Below are 17,221 nucleotides of genomic sequence, written 5' to 3'. Positions count from 1 at the left end.
TTTTACCCAGTTGTATTTACACAACACTAGATTACAAAGAAAAGGTTTCATCTATCTTGAACTGACAGAAACAAAATACAAGAGGCCATTATCACTTTTGTACTGACTAGTATGTGATGGTTATTAATGTTTTTATGTTACTCTGTTAACTTTGTTTCAAAGTCATTATGCAAATGCAAGATATATTTACAATTGTGGTGGCAGCTGCAGAGATTTGGTGGCTCATCAAAAGTAGAAATCCCCATCAGCATACGGAATACTAATTTGGATGCATTTCCTGCCAGAATAGACATTTGTTAGAGCGGCCACATTGTCTATTGGGAGAGAATTTCCTCCGATAAAAAATTCCTAAGCTCTAATCACTAGATACTTAGGAAAATAATTACTAACATTCTATACACAGTTCTCAAGGGAGTTTTCTAAATAAACAATCCTTGAAGAGATAACTTTCACCTTTCTGAAAAGTTTTATCTCTGAGACCTACCGCCTAGAACAACACCAGTCAAGCATCTTCAGAAGATACATTAGGTTGAGGTTTGGCCCATGCTGATTTTGATATGTTCCAAAAATATTGAGTGGAGGACCTTCAATAAGTCCATTTTGCCTGGTTACTTTCGGGTTCTTAATTTTTTGTTAATTGCTGTCAGTCAACAATCAGCATGCTACGAAGCAGGAGTCGTGAATAAGCAAAACCTGATGCTGCCTACTCAAGCAGAAAACAGATATCTATGTTGTTCTTACTCTCTGAGGCCACATAAAATACTGCTTACCCTTTCAGGCACTGGTTTAATTGATGTGCTTTTCTCAGATTCCCTTGGCCTGTCAAATCCTATATTTTATTTTTTTTTAATTTCCCAGCCTGTGAATTATGTTTATTATCTCCCAGTTGCCTATAAACATAAAGTCTTCTCTTCCAGTTACTCAGAAGTGGAAGAATTTTTATCTTACCTTTTCCGAATTATGCTGGGGTTAGCTGTCACCAAATGGGTTTTGAATCCAACATCTTTATTGTATTCACTGGACAGAGGAGGAAGATTGCACCTAAAAAAACAAGAATACACATTTTGGATAATTTCCATATTTTAAAATTCTGAAAGCATCATTCAAAGGCAACATGCTATTAAAGAGGAAGCTAGGTGGATAGAGAGCTGGGCATGAAGCCAAGAATACTTGAGTTCAAATCGAGCCTCAGACTTACTGGCTATGTGACCCTGGGAAAGTCACTTGACCTCTGGCTGGCACACAGCAAGCCATAATAATGATAATATAATAAAAATAATTAGTTAATAGAGAGGTGGCCTTGGAGTTAGGAAGAACTGGGTTCAAGTCAGGCCTCTAACAACACATACTAGCTAAGTGACTCTGGGCAAATCATTTAACCTCTCAGTGGCCCAGATATTCTCTAAAACTATAAGTTGTAGAGCAAATATCAATACACATTGGTAGAAGTAGTCCCATACACCAATTAAATCATAGGCCCATTTAAAAAAACAAAGCTTCCTTTTTCAAGGTAGGTCAATTTTACTGACCAAATAATAATTATAATAGCTGATATTTATGTTGACTATTAGTTTCACTTGATCCTCATAATCTGTGAAGGAGGAAGTATAAGAATTATTATCTTTGTTTTATAGACAATGAAGCCAACGCCTAAAGAAGTCAATGGACTTACCCTAGACTGTACAATCATTGTCAGAGCCAGGACTTAAGTTTATATCTTCTGACCTTAAATTCAGTACACTTTCCACTGTGCCAAATAAGAATCTTGCTAAGTCTGGTTCCATTCACAAATAATTCTTCTTACTATTTTTCTTAAGTTTTTGCAAAATCTAGATTATATTATAGCTATTATTTCTGGATAAAGTTAGCCACCTAAATCAATACAATCGGCCAAAGAGTTTTTTTGTGTTTTTTTAAATGTTGAATTGCTATTTAATAAGCCTGGGGAAAGAGTTGAGATGGTAGAGTGAGAGATATAATTTTTGCCTAGTTCTTCTACAACAACCTAGTCAGTCATTTACCCAGCCTAGAGCAGCTTAGAAAGACAGACAGAGGTGTCTGCTGACACTGGGGTGGGAACTGGCCAAGAACACATTGTAGCAACAGCAGGCTATGGGGCAGAAGCAGTGGACAGAACAGCCTGGAGCTCAGGGATGGTAAGGGGACTGAACACATAGGCAGAAAGAGATCCCAGGGGACCCTATACTACCACTGGGAGCACAAACAGCTCTGTCACTCATTCTCCAGTTCAAGGTCACAGTTCCAAGGCAGGGAGGAGTAGTTGCAGTCATGAGGGAGCAAGGGCCCTAACTATGTAAGGATTAAGGAACAAATTCCAAAAAATAGCTGCATACCTTGCAACCCAGGAACAGAATGGGGACGCAGTTCTAACCTTTAACCCTACACATAAGCCTTCAGTGGGATGAACCAGAGCAAGAGACCAAAACAAAAGGGGACTAGCAGTTCAGTCACTCTGAACCTGCAGAACTTTCTAGCAGGCTAAATGAATGAGTCCAGCAGTAGTCAGAGGAAACTCAACCATACACAAGCTAACAGACCCAATCCTGGGTCAAGAACTTGCAGAACACAGACAAAGAGAGCAGTGAACAGATCTCTCCCTGTCACATTACTTTGGAAGTGCTGAATACTTATAGGCTCTAGACTGAGCTGTGAAAGAAGCAGGACACAAAAGAAAAAATCTCAGACATAGAATCCCCCCCAGAGGTAAGGAGAGCCCAACAATAATTTAAAGTCAAAAGTCAAGAAGCAGACTGGAAAATGAGCAAACTAATAAAGAATCCAACCAAATAGAGCAATCAGGGTGAAAGAAAAGATCAAGACAAACACAGAAGGCAATGACTTGAAAACATCTACAAGCAAAGCCTCAATGAAAATGCAGATTGGACACATAACTAACAATAATCCTAGAAATGTTAAAGAGCAAAAAAATATTTGAAATATCAAATAACAGTATAAAGGCAAAAATGTGGAAAAGAAATGAGAGGGATGGAAGAAAATTAGGAAAAGAGAATTAATAACTTGGTAAAAGAAGTACAAAAAATAAAGAAGAAAATAACTCCTCAAAAAATAACTCCTTGGTCAAACAGTAAAAGAGGTACAAAATCTCACTGAAGAAAATAACTCCTTAAAAATTAGAATTGGCCAAATGGAAGTTAATGACTCCATGAGACATCAAAAAGTGACAAAATAAAAAAAAAGTTAAAAATTTAAAAAAATAGAAGAAAATGTGAAATATCTCCTAGGGAAAAAAATGACCTGGAATATAGAAGAGAAATAATTTAAGAATCACTAAGACTATCTGAAAGCCACGAACAAAAAAAGAGCTCACATATCATATTTCAAGGAAATATAAAAGAAAACTGCCCAGATATCTTAGAGGACAAAGTAGAAATTGAAAAAAATCTACCAGTTACATCCTGAAAGAAATCCTAAAATAAAAAAACCTCCTACGAGCTGAAATCAAGACCTCCCAAGTCAGGGAGAAAATACTGAAAACTGCTAGAAAGAAACAATTCAAATACTGTGGAGTCAGAGGGAGGATCACACAAGATTTAGCAGCTACCACTCCAAAGGAATGGAGGGCTGTGATAATCTGGAAAGCAAAAAAGTTAGGATTATAATCAAGAATGGGGCAACTAAGTGGCACAGTCAATAAAGTGCTGGTCCTGGGGTCAGAAGGACCTAAAAGCAAATCCAGCATCAGATATTTACTAGCTGTGTGACCCTGTGCAAGTCACTTAACAATGCTTGCCTTAGCTTCCTTATATGTAAAATGAGCTGGAGAAGGGAATGGTAAGCAGTGGTTTGCCAGTATCTTTGCCAAGTAAAAGCCAAATGGGGGCGTGAAGAGTTGGATATGACTAGCTGACAAAAATAAATAAATAGATCAATCAATAAAGAATAATCTACCCAGCAAAAATGGATATTTAATGAAATAGAGGACTTGCAAGCCCTTCTGATGAAAAAAAAAATCATAGCTGAATAGAAAATTCGACATTAGAACTCAACAGAACCATAAACATGAATTAGAAATCATAAGGGACTATACCAGGTTAAAAGCTGTAAGATGACAGATGTAATCCCTCAGAATTTTATCCCCAAGGCTGTTAGAGGGAGCCTACTTAGAGAGCATTAGTGTGATTCTTCTATGTTGGGATGATATCAAAAGGAAAAGGGAAGAATGAGAAAGATGGATGCACTAGGAAAGGGGGAGAGATAAGAAAAATGAGGGAAATTATCTCACATAAATGGGGCATCCAAGGAAGAGTTTGTATAATGGAGGACAGAACTGAGGGAAAGAAGTGGGCAACACTTGAACCTCACTCACATCTAAATTAGTTTAAGAAGGGAAGAGTACACAGACACATATAATTGGGTACAGAAATTCATCTTATCCAACAGGGAAATAGGAGGGAAAGGAGTAAAGAAAAAGGAAATGGGGTTTAAGATGAAGGGTTGATTGAGAGAGAAAGTGGTCAGAAACTATTTAATAAGCCCAAGAGTTCCAATTAATCAACAAACATTTATTATGCACCTACTATGTGTTAGTCCTTATGCTAGGTATTTGGGATAAAAAGACAAAAGTTAAATAGAGTCTGTGCCCTAAATATCAAGGTAGAAAACATGTCTCTGGTGGGGCAGACAATATATCTATAAATCTCTACATCTCTAGCTAGCTACCAAGCTAACTAGTTATCTCCATCTGTAGCTCTGCTTGGTTTCAACTTTATGGAACAAGATGTCCCCCATGCATGGTACCCTACCATGTCCTCCTGTGTTGGCAAGCAAAATGGGCTCTTAGCACTTAGTTTGACCAAGTACCCTTGAAAAGTTTGGCTTTTGTTTCCTTTGAGTAATTCAGTGTATTTCATTGAGTCTTACTAAGTGCTAAGCTCCAGGCTCTAACCCTTATTAGATGTTAACCTAACCTATGTGGATGTGAACCTCCCACGGTCCTAAGGGGAGGGGCTAACTCAAGAGCCAGTCACAGGAGCCTAAGTTCTGGTCATTCAGATGACGTTTGATGATGTCTGAAATCCTATAAAAAGAGAAGACAGAGCCATTTGCACAGGGCTCTCACTCTTGGTGGCATTTGGAGACTCCCAGGCAGCTGTAGCTAAGAAGCCCTCCAGCTTGTAAACCTGGATGTTGGGACTTTGTTAAACTCTGGTAACTATGTATTGGGATTTGAATCAGACAAGGTCTGTCTGTTGATGTTTGTACTTTGTTTGTATTTTGCTCTGAAGTTCAGGATGCTGGTCTTTTCCCCTGAGCTAAGTGAATGATATTTGTATGCTGAATTAAAGTAAGCTTGTCAACCCCTTAACCTTGCTTTCCTTAGTTAAGCAGATCAAAAGAACCTGTACTTTTTCAGCATGCTAGTAGCGTTCTTGTTGTTGGGCTTATGTTGGTCTTTCACCCCCATAACAGCTGCTAGACGGATTGTTGAAACACCTCCCCCACTTTTCTATCCTCCTTTTGTGTGTTGTCTTTCCCCATTAGATTGTAAGCTCCTTAAACTCAGGGATTTTCTTTCTTTCTCTTATTTGGATCCACAGTGCTTAGCACAGGACCTGGCACATAGTAGGCACTTAATAAATGTTTATTGAATTGAACTGAAATTGAAAATATAGGCAGATACTTACACATATATATGTATGTATAAAAATAAATACAGGAAACTTGGGGAGAAGAATTGGCATCTGGGATGGGGGAGGTAAGAGGAAATGCTTTGTGCAGAAGCTAGTAGTTCAGCTGAGTCCTAAAGGAAACTAGGAATTTCAAGAGGCAGAAATGAGGAAGAGGAGGAGAAGGAAGATGATAAGGAACAGGAGGATGTGACTGAGGAGAAGAAAAGGAAGGAGGAAAAAGAGGAGGAGAAAGAGGTAGAAAATGTCCATGGGAGAGAGTCTGTGCAAAGGCACTAAGATGGGAGGGAGGGTATTGTATCTGAAAAATAGTAAAAAAGCCAGTTTGACCGGACTGAAGAGTCTGTGAAGGAGCATAATGTGGTGAATGGAGGAATTTATATTTGATCCTAAAAGTAATAGGAAGACTGTAAACTCAACCGAGGCAAAAGGGGCTGTCTTCAAACACAAAATAGGCTTTTCTCCATATGCTCTAGCTCTTACAAGAGTTCACAACCAGTAGGAAAATGTAACCATTGCAAATTCCTAAAGGATCAGAAAAACACAGAGAAGTCTATAATATGCTCCAAGATTTCTCTTGATTATGGATTGCAAATTGCATAATTCTTCTCACCTATATCTCCTGCATCTATTATATAAGAATACAAATGATTAATTTACTTGTAACATAAGTGCATGTTTTACCACTATCAAAATTTCCCTCAGTTTCTCTTTTCTTGCTTTCCCTGGGAACCAAAGATGAGGAAATTATAAATCCACTCAGTTGGCCAGCTCAAATTTCTGGGTTCTTTTATGTGTTTCCTTTCCTTCTCATCGGGGTCCTTTCATGTATTTAGTTCTTTCCCACAATGGCGCTAGCATATGGGATAGAAACTTTTCTCCTCCTTTGGTTCTGTTTTTGGCTTTTGCTTTCATCTCTTCTTTGACACTAAGATCTCTATATTGCTCTCTCAGTTCTAAGTTGGAAAGTTCCTTTGGGTTAGTGAATATGAGTATGTTGTGGGCAGAATATAATAGTGAGCATTGTAGGAAGTGTAAAGGAAGTGTTGAAGTCTCTAAAGTGCTTACTATCTAGTGGGAGCCCTTATATAGCAGTTGGTTTCCCTTAATTTAGAAGAGCCTGCTCATGTAAATTCAGAATTCATGTCTCAGAAAAGGGAAGAAAATTGTTGATATGTATTACCATGGGCTGTATTTTCTTTCCCTACTGATAAAGAAATGTTTAAGAACCAAGCCCAGGATCCTTTATGGTCATTTTTTTCCAAAGGATAAATTTGTCTTTAGTATTTGATATCTATCTTGTGTCAGTGTTTGCATGTCTTATTATATTGTCAATGAGAAATCAGTTTTATTTTCAATCCCTCATGTTAATTTAGGATTGGGAGACAGATTAGATTTGTCATTTCCTTGGTAAACAGAATTCTTGAGCAAAGAAACTCCCTTTATCTACTCAGGCTGGCACTTTCTCTGCGACTTTAACTGGGGATATAATAGAGATATAATATACTACATATAATAATATCATAACAGGGAATATAAAGGCAAAAAGGAAAGAATCTTGCCCTTAAGGAGCTTACATTCTATTGGAAGAGGTAGGAGAGATAAGTATGTATATATAATATATAATATATATATATATATATACTGTAAGTGTATACAATATGTATACACATAGAGAAATATAAGGTTATATAATTTAGATTAATCACAAATGAAATTTATATCTGAATTAAATAAGAAATGGAAAATATCATGGGGACATTTGACACAGTTTATGTGTGTACCATCTCCCTGTAGGTTGTCCCCAAAATTAAACTGGAGCAAGCAGTGTGATGTGATAAATAATGAAATAAAGACCTCAGTCATGCTAAATTTAATCCCCTCATGCTATGCAAATTATCACTTGCAGACACTTAAAGATGTAGAGGATATATAAAAAGCTAAATGAATAAACATTTTATTCTTGCGTAGTTAAGACAAGCCCTCAGTTGCGTATACAAATGTAACTTACCTGACAGAGAAATAGGAGGGGAAGAGGATAAAAGAAAGGGGGTGAGGATGGTAAAAGGGAGGGCAGATTAAGGGGGTTAGAAGCAAAATAGAATTTGGGGAAGGGACAGGATGGAGGGGGAGGAGAAATATAAGAAAATGGGATGGAGGGAAATATACAGTGAGTAATCATGAATACGAATATGAATGAAATGGGCTTTCACATAAAACAGAAGCAGATAGCAGAACGGATTAGAAACCAGAATCCAACAATTCGTTGTTTACAAGAGACACACTTGAAACAGAAAGACACACACAGAGTTAAAATAAAGATCTAGAGCAGAATCTAATATACTTTAGTTGAAGTAAAAAAGGCAGGGGTAGTAATCATGATCTCAGACAAAGCAAAAGCAAAAATAGACCTAATCTAAAAAGGTAATTGGGGAAATTGTATTATGCTAAAAGTATCACAGACAAGGAAGGAAAACCAAAAGATTTTTACAGCAAGTTTCTCTGATTAAGGCCTCATTTGTCAACTATATACTGAGTATAGAACTAAGTCAAATTAATAAAAATAAAAGCCATTCTCCAATTGATAAATGGTCAAGGGATATAAACAATCAATTTTCAGAAGAAATCAAAGCTATTTATAATCATATGAAAAAACACTCTAAATCACTATTGATTAGAGAAAGGCAAAGTAAAACAATTCTGAGGCACCAACTCACATCTATCAGAAATGACAAATGCTGGAGGGGATGAGCAGAAAACAGGTACACTAATGAATTGCTGGTGGAATACCGAACTGGTCCAACCATTCTGGAGAACAATCCAGACCTATGGCCAAAGGGCTATAAAGTTATGCATACTCTTTGACCCACTAATACCATTACTAGGCCTGTATCCCAAAAAGATTAAAGTAAAAGGAAAAGGACCTACATGCACAAAAATATTTATAATTGCTCTTTTTGTGATGGCAAAGAACTGGCAAAGTTTTTTGTGATGGCAAAGAAATTAGGGGGATGTTCATCATTTGAGAAATGGCTGAACAAGTTGTAGCATATGATTGTGATGGAATACTATTGTGCTTTAAGAAATCAGGAGGGAGTGGTTTACAAAAAAACATGGTGAGATCTATGCAAACATGCAAAATGAAGTGAGAAAAACAGGGAGATCATTGTACACAATAACAGCAACGTTGTAATGATGATCAACTGTGAAAGACTTAGCTATTCTGATCAATACAATGATCCAAGACAATTTCAAAGGACCCACAATGAAAAAAATGCTGTCTACCTCCAGAGAGAGAACTGATGAATTCTGAGTGTAAATTGAAATATAATTTCCTCACTTTACTTTTCTTGCTTTTAAAAAACATGACTAATAAGGAAATAGGTTTTGCATGGTTTCGCATGTATAATTGATATGTTACTTGCCCTCCCAATAGATGGGAGAGTGGTAGGAGGGAAGGAGAGAATTTGGAATTCAAAATTTAAAAAGAAAAGAATGTTAAAAATAAATAATAAATTAAAATGTAAAAAAAATAAATATGAGGAAACATTGGGGAGAAAAAAAGACAAGCCCTCAAACTTCTTATCTTTTGCAAGTTGTTTTATAATCTAAAAGGAATATTCTGTACTCCTCATTCTCTTTTTTGGTTCATGACCACAAAAGGGTACATTAATCTAATATTTTACCATTCTGAGATGTCAAGAATTTATAAGGTTAAGAAAGACATATTCCCTCATTGCTTTTCCTTCTTTCCTAAGATCACTTGTATTTAGCCTTAGAAAAAGGAAGAAAAAATGTGTTTCAACTTATTAATCACAAGTGAATAGCTCTGAAGGGTCTGTGAGTTTATCTGTGGGAGAGAAAAAAAAGGCAGAGGCCCTGGTGAGAGTAGTTTCTCTTACCTCATGACAAAATTTGCTTCATCTATTTGTCGGCCACAGACACTCTTCTTCAGAATCCCACCATTTCCCACCACTGAGCACTTCTTCAATGGTAGCTGGAATGGAGTAGCCTAGCAACAGAAAATAAGGGCAGTTTTCACTGAACAGAACACATACCAGTTAATAGACTCGTTGTTTATAACAGACCCTCTAGGGGAATTTCACTGGAAATAAAGCACAATAAAGAACAAGTATAGGAAGGAAGACAGCAGGAATGGCCCTCAAATGTTTAAAATGAATAAGCTAACCCTTTCCTCTGGAAATCAAAGTATATAAAAACCACCAATTCTATAACAAATTTTAGGTTGAGAAATAAATTATCCTGCCTAAAATTACTATGAAAAATAAATAGCAGCTCTATGGGAAAACAAAGAATTCAAAACTAAACAAAGGATTATTTTAAAGTCTTTAAACTTGGAGCTGGCTCACTTGGATTCTCTTTCTTTCCTTCATGCTGATTTATGTGGCATGACTCATCATCCATTCATTCAATAAACTTTTAGTGTCTGCAGTATGCAAGAAAAATGTCCTGTGAGCATAGAAGCTTAATTGTATTTCTAAAAATTTACTTAAAAAGGAAATTGCTATTAAAGCATGCTTTTGGTAAATAGGTTATCTTAGGACCTTAAACATAGTGAAAGATTTTGAGTCCTGCCATGAAATGATATGAAGAAAATATTTTACAAGGCCCAGTCTGTCCCCTCAGGCATCTTACAACCTAGCAGACTCTATCCATTTGTAGACTAGAAAGAAAACAATAATCAGTTTACCTTGTTTTTTTTTTAGCCACACCCCTTTGTGGTTGAACTCTAAAACATTAGTTTTACTACTATCAAAGTCCTAAGTTAAATAATTTAGCCAAATATTGTGGCTTTATATCCATTTTTTTCTTTATAAAAATATGACAAAGGTCATCGTGTTCAGATTTTTTCCGCATTTACCAAACAGTTTGAGTCAAAGATCCAAAATCTAACCTGCCTTTGATCCCACACTCAGGACGATGTAATGGAAGCTTTAACAATTCTTTCCAGGAATCTTCACAGGAACGGTTTAGAGAATGCTTCAAATTAATCTAAGTACTTAACTCAAAAAAGGAATTCCATTTCACCCTAATTGAGTATACAAATATACTTTCATAAGCAAGCTAAAAATATACTTAAAGACTCCAATGAAAAATCCATAGGTAAAAGTAACAGCTAACTCAGAAACTCCAGATGTCTCCAAAGGACCTTCAGAAATCCAGAACATTGTATGTTATACTTTTACTCATGTGGGGATGTATAGACTTGTAGGGTGGTCTGCAAGGGTAAAATTTTATTATGTAACTATTAAGGAAGGAAGGAAACAAGCGTTTAAAGTGCCTACCACGAGCCAGGCAGTGTGCTAGACACTTTGCGGATGTTCTCTCATTTGTTCCTCACAACAACCCTGGGAGGTAGATGGTATTATTATCTTCATTTTATAGATAAAGAAAATGAGTCAAACCAAGCTTAAATGACTTGTCCATGGGTCATCACACAGCTAGCAACTGTCTGAGGCTGGATTTGAACTCAGGTCTTCCTGACTCCAGATCCAACATTCTAACCACTGTGCCATAGCTGACTAAGGAAGTATTGGGAATGTGAGTGGAAGTTGTGTAATGTATGCAGAGCGACACTTTAAACATTTCCATAAGAAATGTTCAACAAGAGAGGTTTCTTCCTTAACCTATGACTAGACAAAAGTTGGAGGTCCTGGGATATCCACTCTGATTTGCCAGGAGGAAAGATCTCTTCCAACTCTGAGATTTTGTGTCTTTGAGTGATCTGCACAATAGATAATTCACACTTGGAATATGATTTTTTTAAAGTTAAAGTTGATATATGGATGGCAGGTGCACAGAGCAAATGTAGACTGCATCAAGAGGGGCACAGTATCCAAAATTAGGGAGCTGATGGTCCTCTGGTACTCTCCCCATCAGATCATTTCTGAATAGCGTATTCAGTTTCCAAAGACAGATTTTTAGTGGGAAAATGAAAAGCCAGAGAGCATTCAGGGGAAGACAACCAGGATAATGAAGTGTTGAGAGAATGCCACAGGACAATCACTAAAATACATAACTCCAGGAGAAGTGACATGATAACTATCTTTCCCCAAAAATCCACCCCTCCTTCTAATTTCCCTATTTCTTTTGAGGGAGCTATCATCCTTCTAGTCTCCCAGGTTCACAACCTCAGAGTCACAACCAGCTTTTCCCTCTCTCTTATCCCTGCCCCATTGCCAATCACTAGCAAAGTCTTAGTAATTCTATTTCCAATCCAACAAGCATTTATCAAGTGTTTACCACATGCAAGGCCCTGTGATAGGATTTGGTAATACAAAGACAAAATAACACAAGAATCTACAACACTTCTCACATCCACCCCTTCTCCCCACTCATAAAACCATCTTCCTACAGGAAACCCTCCTTACTCCTCACTGCTTATCTGAACTATTTCTATAGTCGCCTAATTGATCTTCCTGCCTTCATTTTCTTCCCTCTTCAACACAACTTCCATAGAGCTTGCCAAAGTGATATTTGTAAATCTGACCATATCGCTCCCCAGCTCAAGAAGTTCCAGTGACTCCCTCTTGCTCTAGGAACAAATTAAAACTCATTTGGCATTCAAAGTCCTTAACAATCTGGTGCCCACCTAAATTTTTATATATGTTTTTACACTTTTCCATATTATTTCCTTCTTATTGAACTCCATATTTTAGCTAGATTGTTTAACTGCTGCTTCTTATACATGACAATCCACTTCTTGGCCCTGTGACTTTGTGGCTTTACCCCCATGCCAGGAACATCCTTCTTCCTCATCTCAGTCTCTTGAATCCCTGGATCTCCTTAAGACTCAGCTCAGGCACCAACTCCTACCAAGTCCTTTCATGATCTCCCCATCAGTATGGGCTCTCCCCTTCTCAACTACCCAGAAACTAACTTATCAGGGGATAGATTACCACTCCTGCAGCCAACTCAATTCAATTTCTTTTCTTTTTGAGGGGGGAAGGCAGGGCAATTGGGGTTAAGTGACTGGTCCAAGGTCACACAGCTAGCTAGTGTGTCAAGCGTCTGAGGCCGAATTTGAACTCAGGTCCTCCTGACTCCAGGGCCGGTGCTCTAGTCACTGTGACACCTAGCTGCCCCTCAATTCAATTTCAATAAACACTTACTAAGCAATCATTTCAGGCCAAGCACTGTGCTAAATACAAAAAGAGGCAAAAGAGAGTCGTTGCCCTCAGGTTGAGAGTCAGACCCAAGTTCAAATTTGACCTCAGAGGCTTACCAGCTGGGTAACCCAAGGCAAATTACTTGCCTCATTTTCCTTATCTGGGAATAATTGGAACAATAACGGCACCTGCCTCACAGAGTTGTCCTGAGAATCAAATGAGTTAATAATTATAAAATGCTTGGCACAGTGCCTGGAACATAGTCAGTGCTATATCAGTGTTAGCTATTATGATCTATTGTTTTCATCAAATAGAATATAAGATCCCTGAGAAGAGGAACTGCTTGTGGTTCTGTCTTTTTATCCCAGCTCCTAGCACAGTGAGCTGAATTGAATCCAATCTAACTGAATTGAATTTGAGTACTTGAAGAACAGTCAGTGAAAGAGGGTTGGACTTAGGAGCAGAGAGCACAACTAGGAGCAGAGTAGAAGCTGCCACAAAGGTGAATTTATTTCTAACCTAAGGAAAAACTTCTTAAAAAGCAGAACTCTCCAAATGTGGAAGAGGCTGCCACAAGAGGTAGTGAGTTTCCTGTTGCTGGATGACCACTTCTTGGGTATGTTGTAGAGAGTATTCTTATTCCTGTAGGAGGGTGGGCTCGAAGGCTTCAGTGGTCTCTTCCAGTGCTATGATCCTATTGCTATGAACTTTTCTTTGATAGGTTCTCATCCTGATTCTGCTATTACCCACTTCCGTCTGACAATAACAAATGCATACAGTCTGATCTGATCACAGGCAAAACAGGAACAGCTGCCAAGACCAGGGTAAATGTTATTTAAGTGTAGTACTTCAAATAGATACATCGACTCATCAATATTTTCATGCTATATGATTCTAATCCATGTCTTTCCACAAATCCTCCCTAGAGGATCTACCCAATATGCTAGAGACCTCCCTTTGAGTCTTTTCATCTTTTGTAGATATTGGAACCACACTCAAATTGTCCATCTGTCACTACATGTCTGACCAACCTCTCTTTCTGCTCAGATGCATCTTATAGATTGTCTTTTATTCCAGTTTCTTTGGGGGGGGGGGGCAGGGAGGAGGCAATAAGAGTTAAGTGACTTGTCTCGGGGTCACATAGCTGTCAAGCATCTGAGCCTGAATTTGAACTTAGGTTCTCCTGATTTCAGGGTTGGTGCCCTATCCTTTTATGCCACTTCTTACAAAAGGTCATTACTGGTAAAACACAGCAGCCTATGCGCACATACCATAAATCTTTTCGTTTTATTTTGGTCCACCTGAAATATGGATTCTTCTGTTTTAGTCTCTGGTTAGTCACAGTCATACAGGATCACTTAGAAAATATGGCTGCTAAAAAAGATGTATTTTGTTGGTAGAAAGCAGTTTGGAATCATTGAAAGCAGTGTGATATTTCCCAAGTGGCAGTCAGCTCACACTCCTCTTCCTATTCATTTCTGGGTTCATCTGCAATACTCATCTAAGATGTGTACAGTAATGGACACAATTTAATTGGCTGACCACAGGTTCCCATCATTTCCACCCTAGCAACCAGTTCCTTATAAACCGTGAAAATCAGATTAAGAATTCAATTTCCCTTTTGGTTCTTCTGCCATTTAAAGGATGAAATTATTACATAAGCAAATCAAGAAACTGTCCATTTTTCTCTGTTCAGAGAAAGAGCTCCAACTAAATAACTGAATGGTCCTGAATTTTATTTATTAAGTACATCACTATGTGTATGGCACTGTGCTGGATGCCTCCATGCTAAGTATATGATCTGTTTCTGAATTCTTCATCTACTTTCTATTATCTAGGTGGTCTATATTTCTCCTGCCTAGGTATAATTACACCATTATTTCTATCTCCACTAATCTTTACCCAAATACTTCCCACCACATACATTCCCTCTGCTTCCCATATGTCCTCAAAGTATGTCTCCTTGATATATAATGCAATACCCCTAACCTTTTAAGAATCATGTTCCTTTTGAATAAGTATACTTTTTCAGACCCAATCATCATTCCATTCATTTTCAATCATACTTGTTAGATGAAAATTTCTTCCTTGTGTTAGGATCTCTTTTTAACTTTATTTTGTGTGTTTGTATATAAACACCTGAGGTCAGGGATCTTACTGATAACTTCTTTCTTCATTTCCTGCTATTTTCTGGGAATTTCTATTTCTATTGTTTTAATTATTCCATTTCCATTATTCTTACATTATGGTTATTCTTTATGATATCTAACTTGGTAGATATCTATCTATATCTATATTTATTGAGTTTCTCTCTCCCTTTCTTTTCAGTGAAACCCTTTGACTAGATTTTCAGTACTCTTCAAAAGATACATTTTTACCCTCTTTTGTTATATGCAGCCAGAAGCTGATTATTACTATATTTTAAGCACTGGACTAGAGATCCAAAAAGTTATTTTCAGACACTATTTTCTTAACTAGATGTCCATTTCCCAAATATGCCTTTCTTTTCTGAAAGTTTTGCCTTAAACAAATGGAAATGTCATCTGTAGACCCTAAGGTCATTAGTTTCTTGCACAAGATTACACCATCCTTAGCAAAAGCCTTGAGATTTCTTCTAGAATTATGTTATATGTGCCTATGTAATTGCCAAAAATAAGTAGTAGTTATTAGATCCAATAAGTCAAGGGAGATTCTTTATCATATTCCAGATTCATGCCCAGGGCAGGGGTGGGGAACCTGCTCTGAGAGGACAGGAGACCACTCTAGTATAAAACCATAGATTTGTTGTTTAGTTGTTCAGTCACTCTTTGTGACCCCATTTGGGGTTTTCTTGGCAAAGTTACTAGGGTAGTTTGTCATTCCTTCTCCAACTCATTATACAGATGAGGAAACTGAGGCAAAAAAGTTAAGTGACTTTCCCAGGGTCACACAGCTAATAAGCGTCTGAAGCTGGATTTGAACTCAGTCCTTCTGGAACTCTATCTACTGAGCCACTTAGCTGCCCCAAAGCCATAGATAGTAAAGAGCAACTAAACTTTCTCATGAGGTTTCCACTTCTGTGGTGGTGGTAATTCTTTCCTGTGATATTTTTCTGATGTAAGGGTTCTCAATTGGCTCTTCACCACATGGCACAACCAGGCAGCTGCCCCCTCTCCCTTGCCCATCCTGAACCACCATCCACTGTCTTATCACCTTAATGCCCCTCTCCTTTATCCTATTTCCTTCGCTTCCTGAGGTTTTGGATCTTAGGGACCACTGGTTATATCATGGCAATAGAGGCTGGAAGCTCAGAAGGACACGCTGCCCTTTCTCTTGGCACAATTGATTTCTACACAGTCTTTTCACCTTAACTGAATTTTCCATAGCTAGAAAGACTCTCTCATCCTGATGCAACAGACCTAGCAAGGACTCTATTGATAAAGTCAGATGGACAAATGGCAGCTTCATTTCTATTTAGCAGGCACCTAAGGTACTAAACTTCATCCTTTTCATCTTCCTCCTTTAACCCTCCCTGAATGTTATCTCACCTGATGATGTGGGTGGATACATGTCGGCATTCCTCAGAGATCACATGGCTTCTTCAGAATGTACTTCCTCTTTATTAACCTCACTTGTCTTTCCTTTCCTCCTCTATTTTTATGTTTTTCTAACCTCTAGCTTCCCTTCCCAACCAGTCTTGTCCACATCCTCAACACCTTTTAATATTTATTTTACATTGAAGCCCTTCTACTATTTTTTAAAGGGACAATTCATTTTCCTTTATAACCTGGAGCATAGAGAGGCATTCCTCAAGTATCTATCTATACCTTATCTTCTAGAGGCAAGACCAGATTATGTTTTAAGTACTCAAATAGCTTTACTTTATCTTCTAGGGAGAAGGCCAGACTATTTATACAGCAGCATATTTAACATGGCTTAGAAATTCCAAATGCTACAGGAAATTTGGAGGCCAGACAACAGGTCTTGAATTGCGATTTATCCTGGAGTACAGGGAGAGGAGTCTGGACTCACTATGAGGTTGTGGATCTTGAAAAGAAGAAGCCTAATCTAGAATTCAAATCTATTATGACTATAGCTTCAGAAAGGTGGAATAATATTAAAGTCTGTCATGATGATCCAATCTCAAACAAATAAATATTCACTATATAGAAAATTCTATAAACATCTAGGATCATAAATCTATACTGTTCAATAATCAAGTAGAGATGAGAAAGAAGTATTAATCATACGTGAGCTTTTAAAAAACAAATCAACAGAAACACAGTCAAGAGAGTGGAGTAAAGGCAGGAACTCACCTGAGCTTTCCCCCAAACACCTCCAAATACCTAAATAATACTCTAAACAAATTCTAGAGCAGCAGAACCCACAAAAAGACAGTGTGAAACAATATTCCAGCCCAAGACCACTTGGGAGGTGAAGGAT

General features: G+C 37.7%; 1 protein-coding gene across 1 annotated transcript in view; it reads right to left on the bottom strand.

Moving 5' to 3' along the window:
* ST8SIA1 (ST8 alpha-N-acetyl-neuraminide alpha-2,8-sialyltransferase 1) overlaps positions 1 to 17,221 on the bottom strand; it is a 117,689-nt gene that overhangs the window by 33,630 nt on the left and 66,838 nt on the right. Inside the window, exons 3-4 of the mRNA XM_036761569.1 lie at positions 9,572 to 9,681; positions 949 to 1,041 (exon numbers count right to left, since the gene is read on the bottom strand). Coding sequence (XP_036617464.1) covers positions 949 to 1,041; positions 9,572 to 9,681 — 203 coding nt within the window. The remainder of the gene's footprint in view (positions 1 to 948; positions 1,042 to 9,571; positions 9,682 to 17,221) is intronic.

Source organism: Trichosurus vulpecula, chromosome 5 (assembly GCF_011100635.1).
Source record: "Trichosurus vulpecula isolate mTriVul1 chromosome 5, mTriVul1.pri, whole genome shotgun sequence".
Lineage (NCBI taxonomy): Eukaryota > Metazoa > Chordata > Mammalia > Diprotodontia > Phalangeridae > Trichosurus > Trichosurus vulpecula.
Note: the sequence above shows the minus strand (reverse complement) of the source record. Positions and strands in the feature narration are given on the sequence as shown.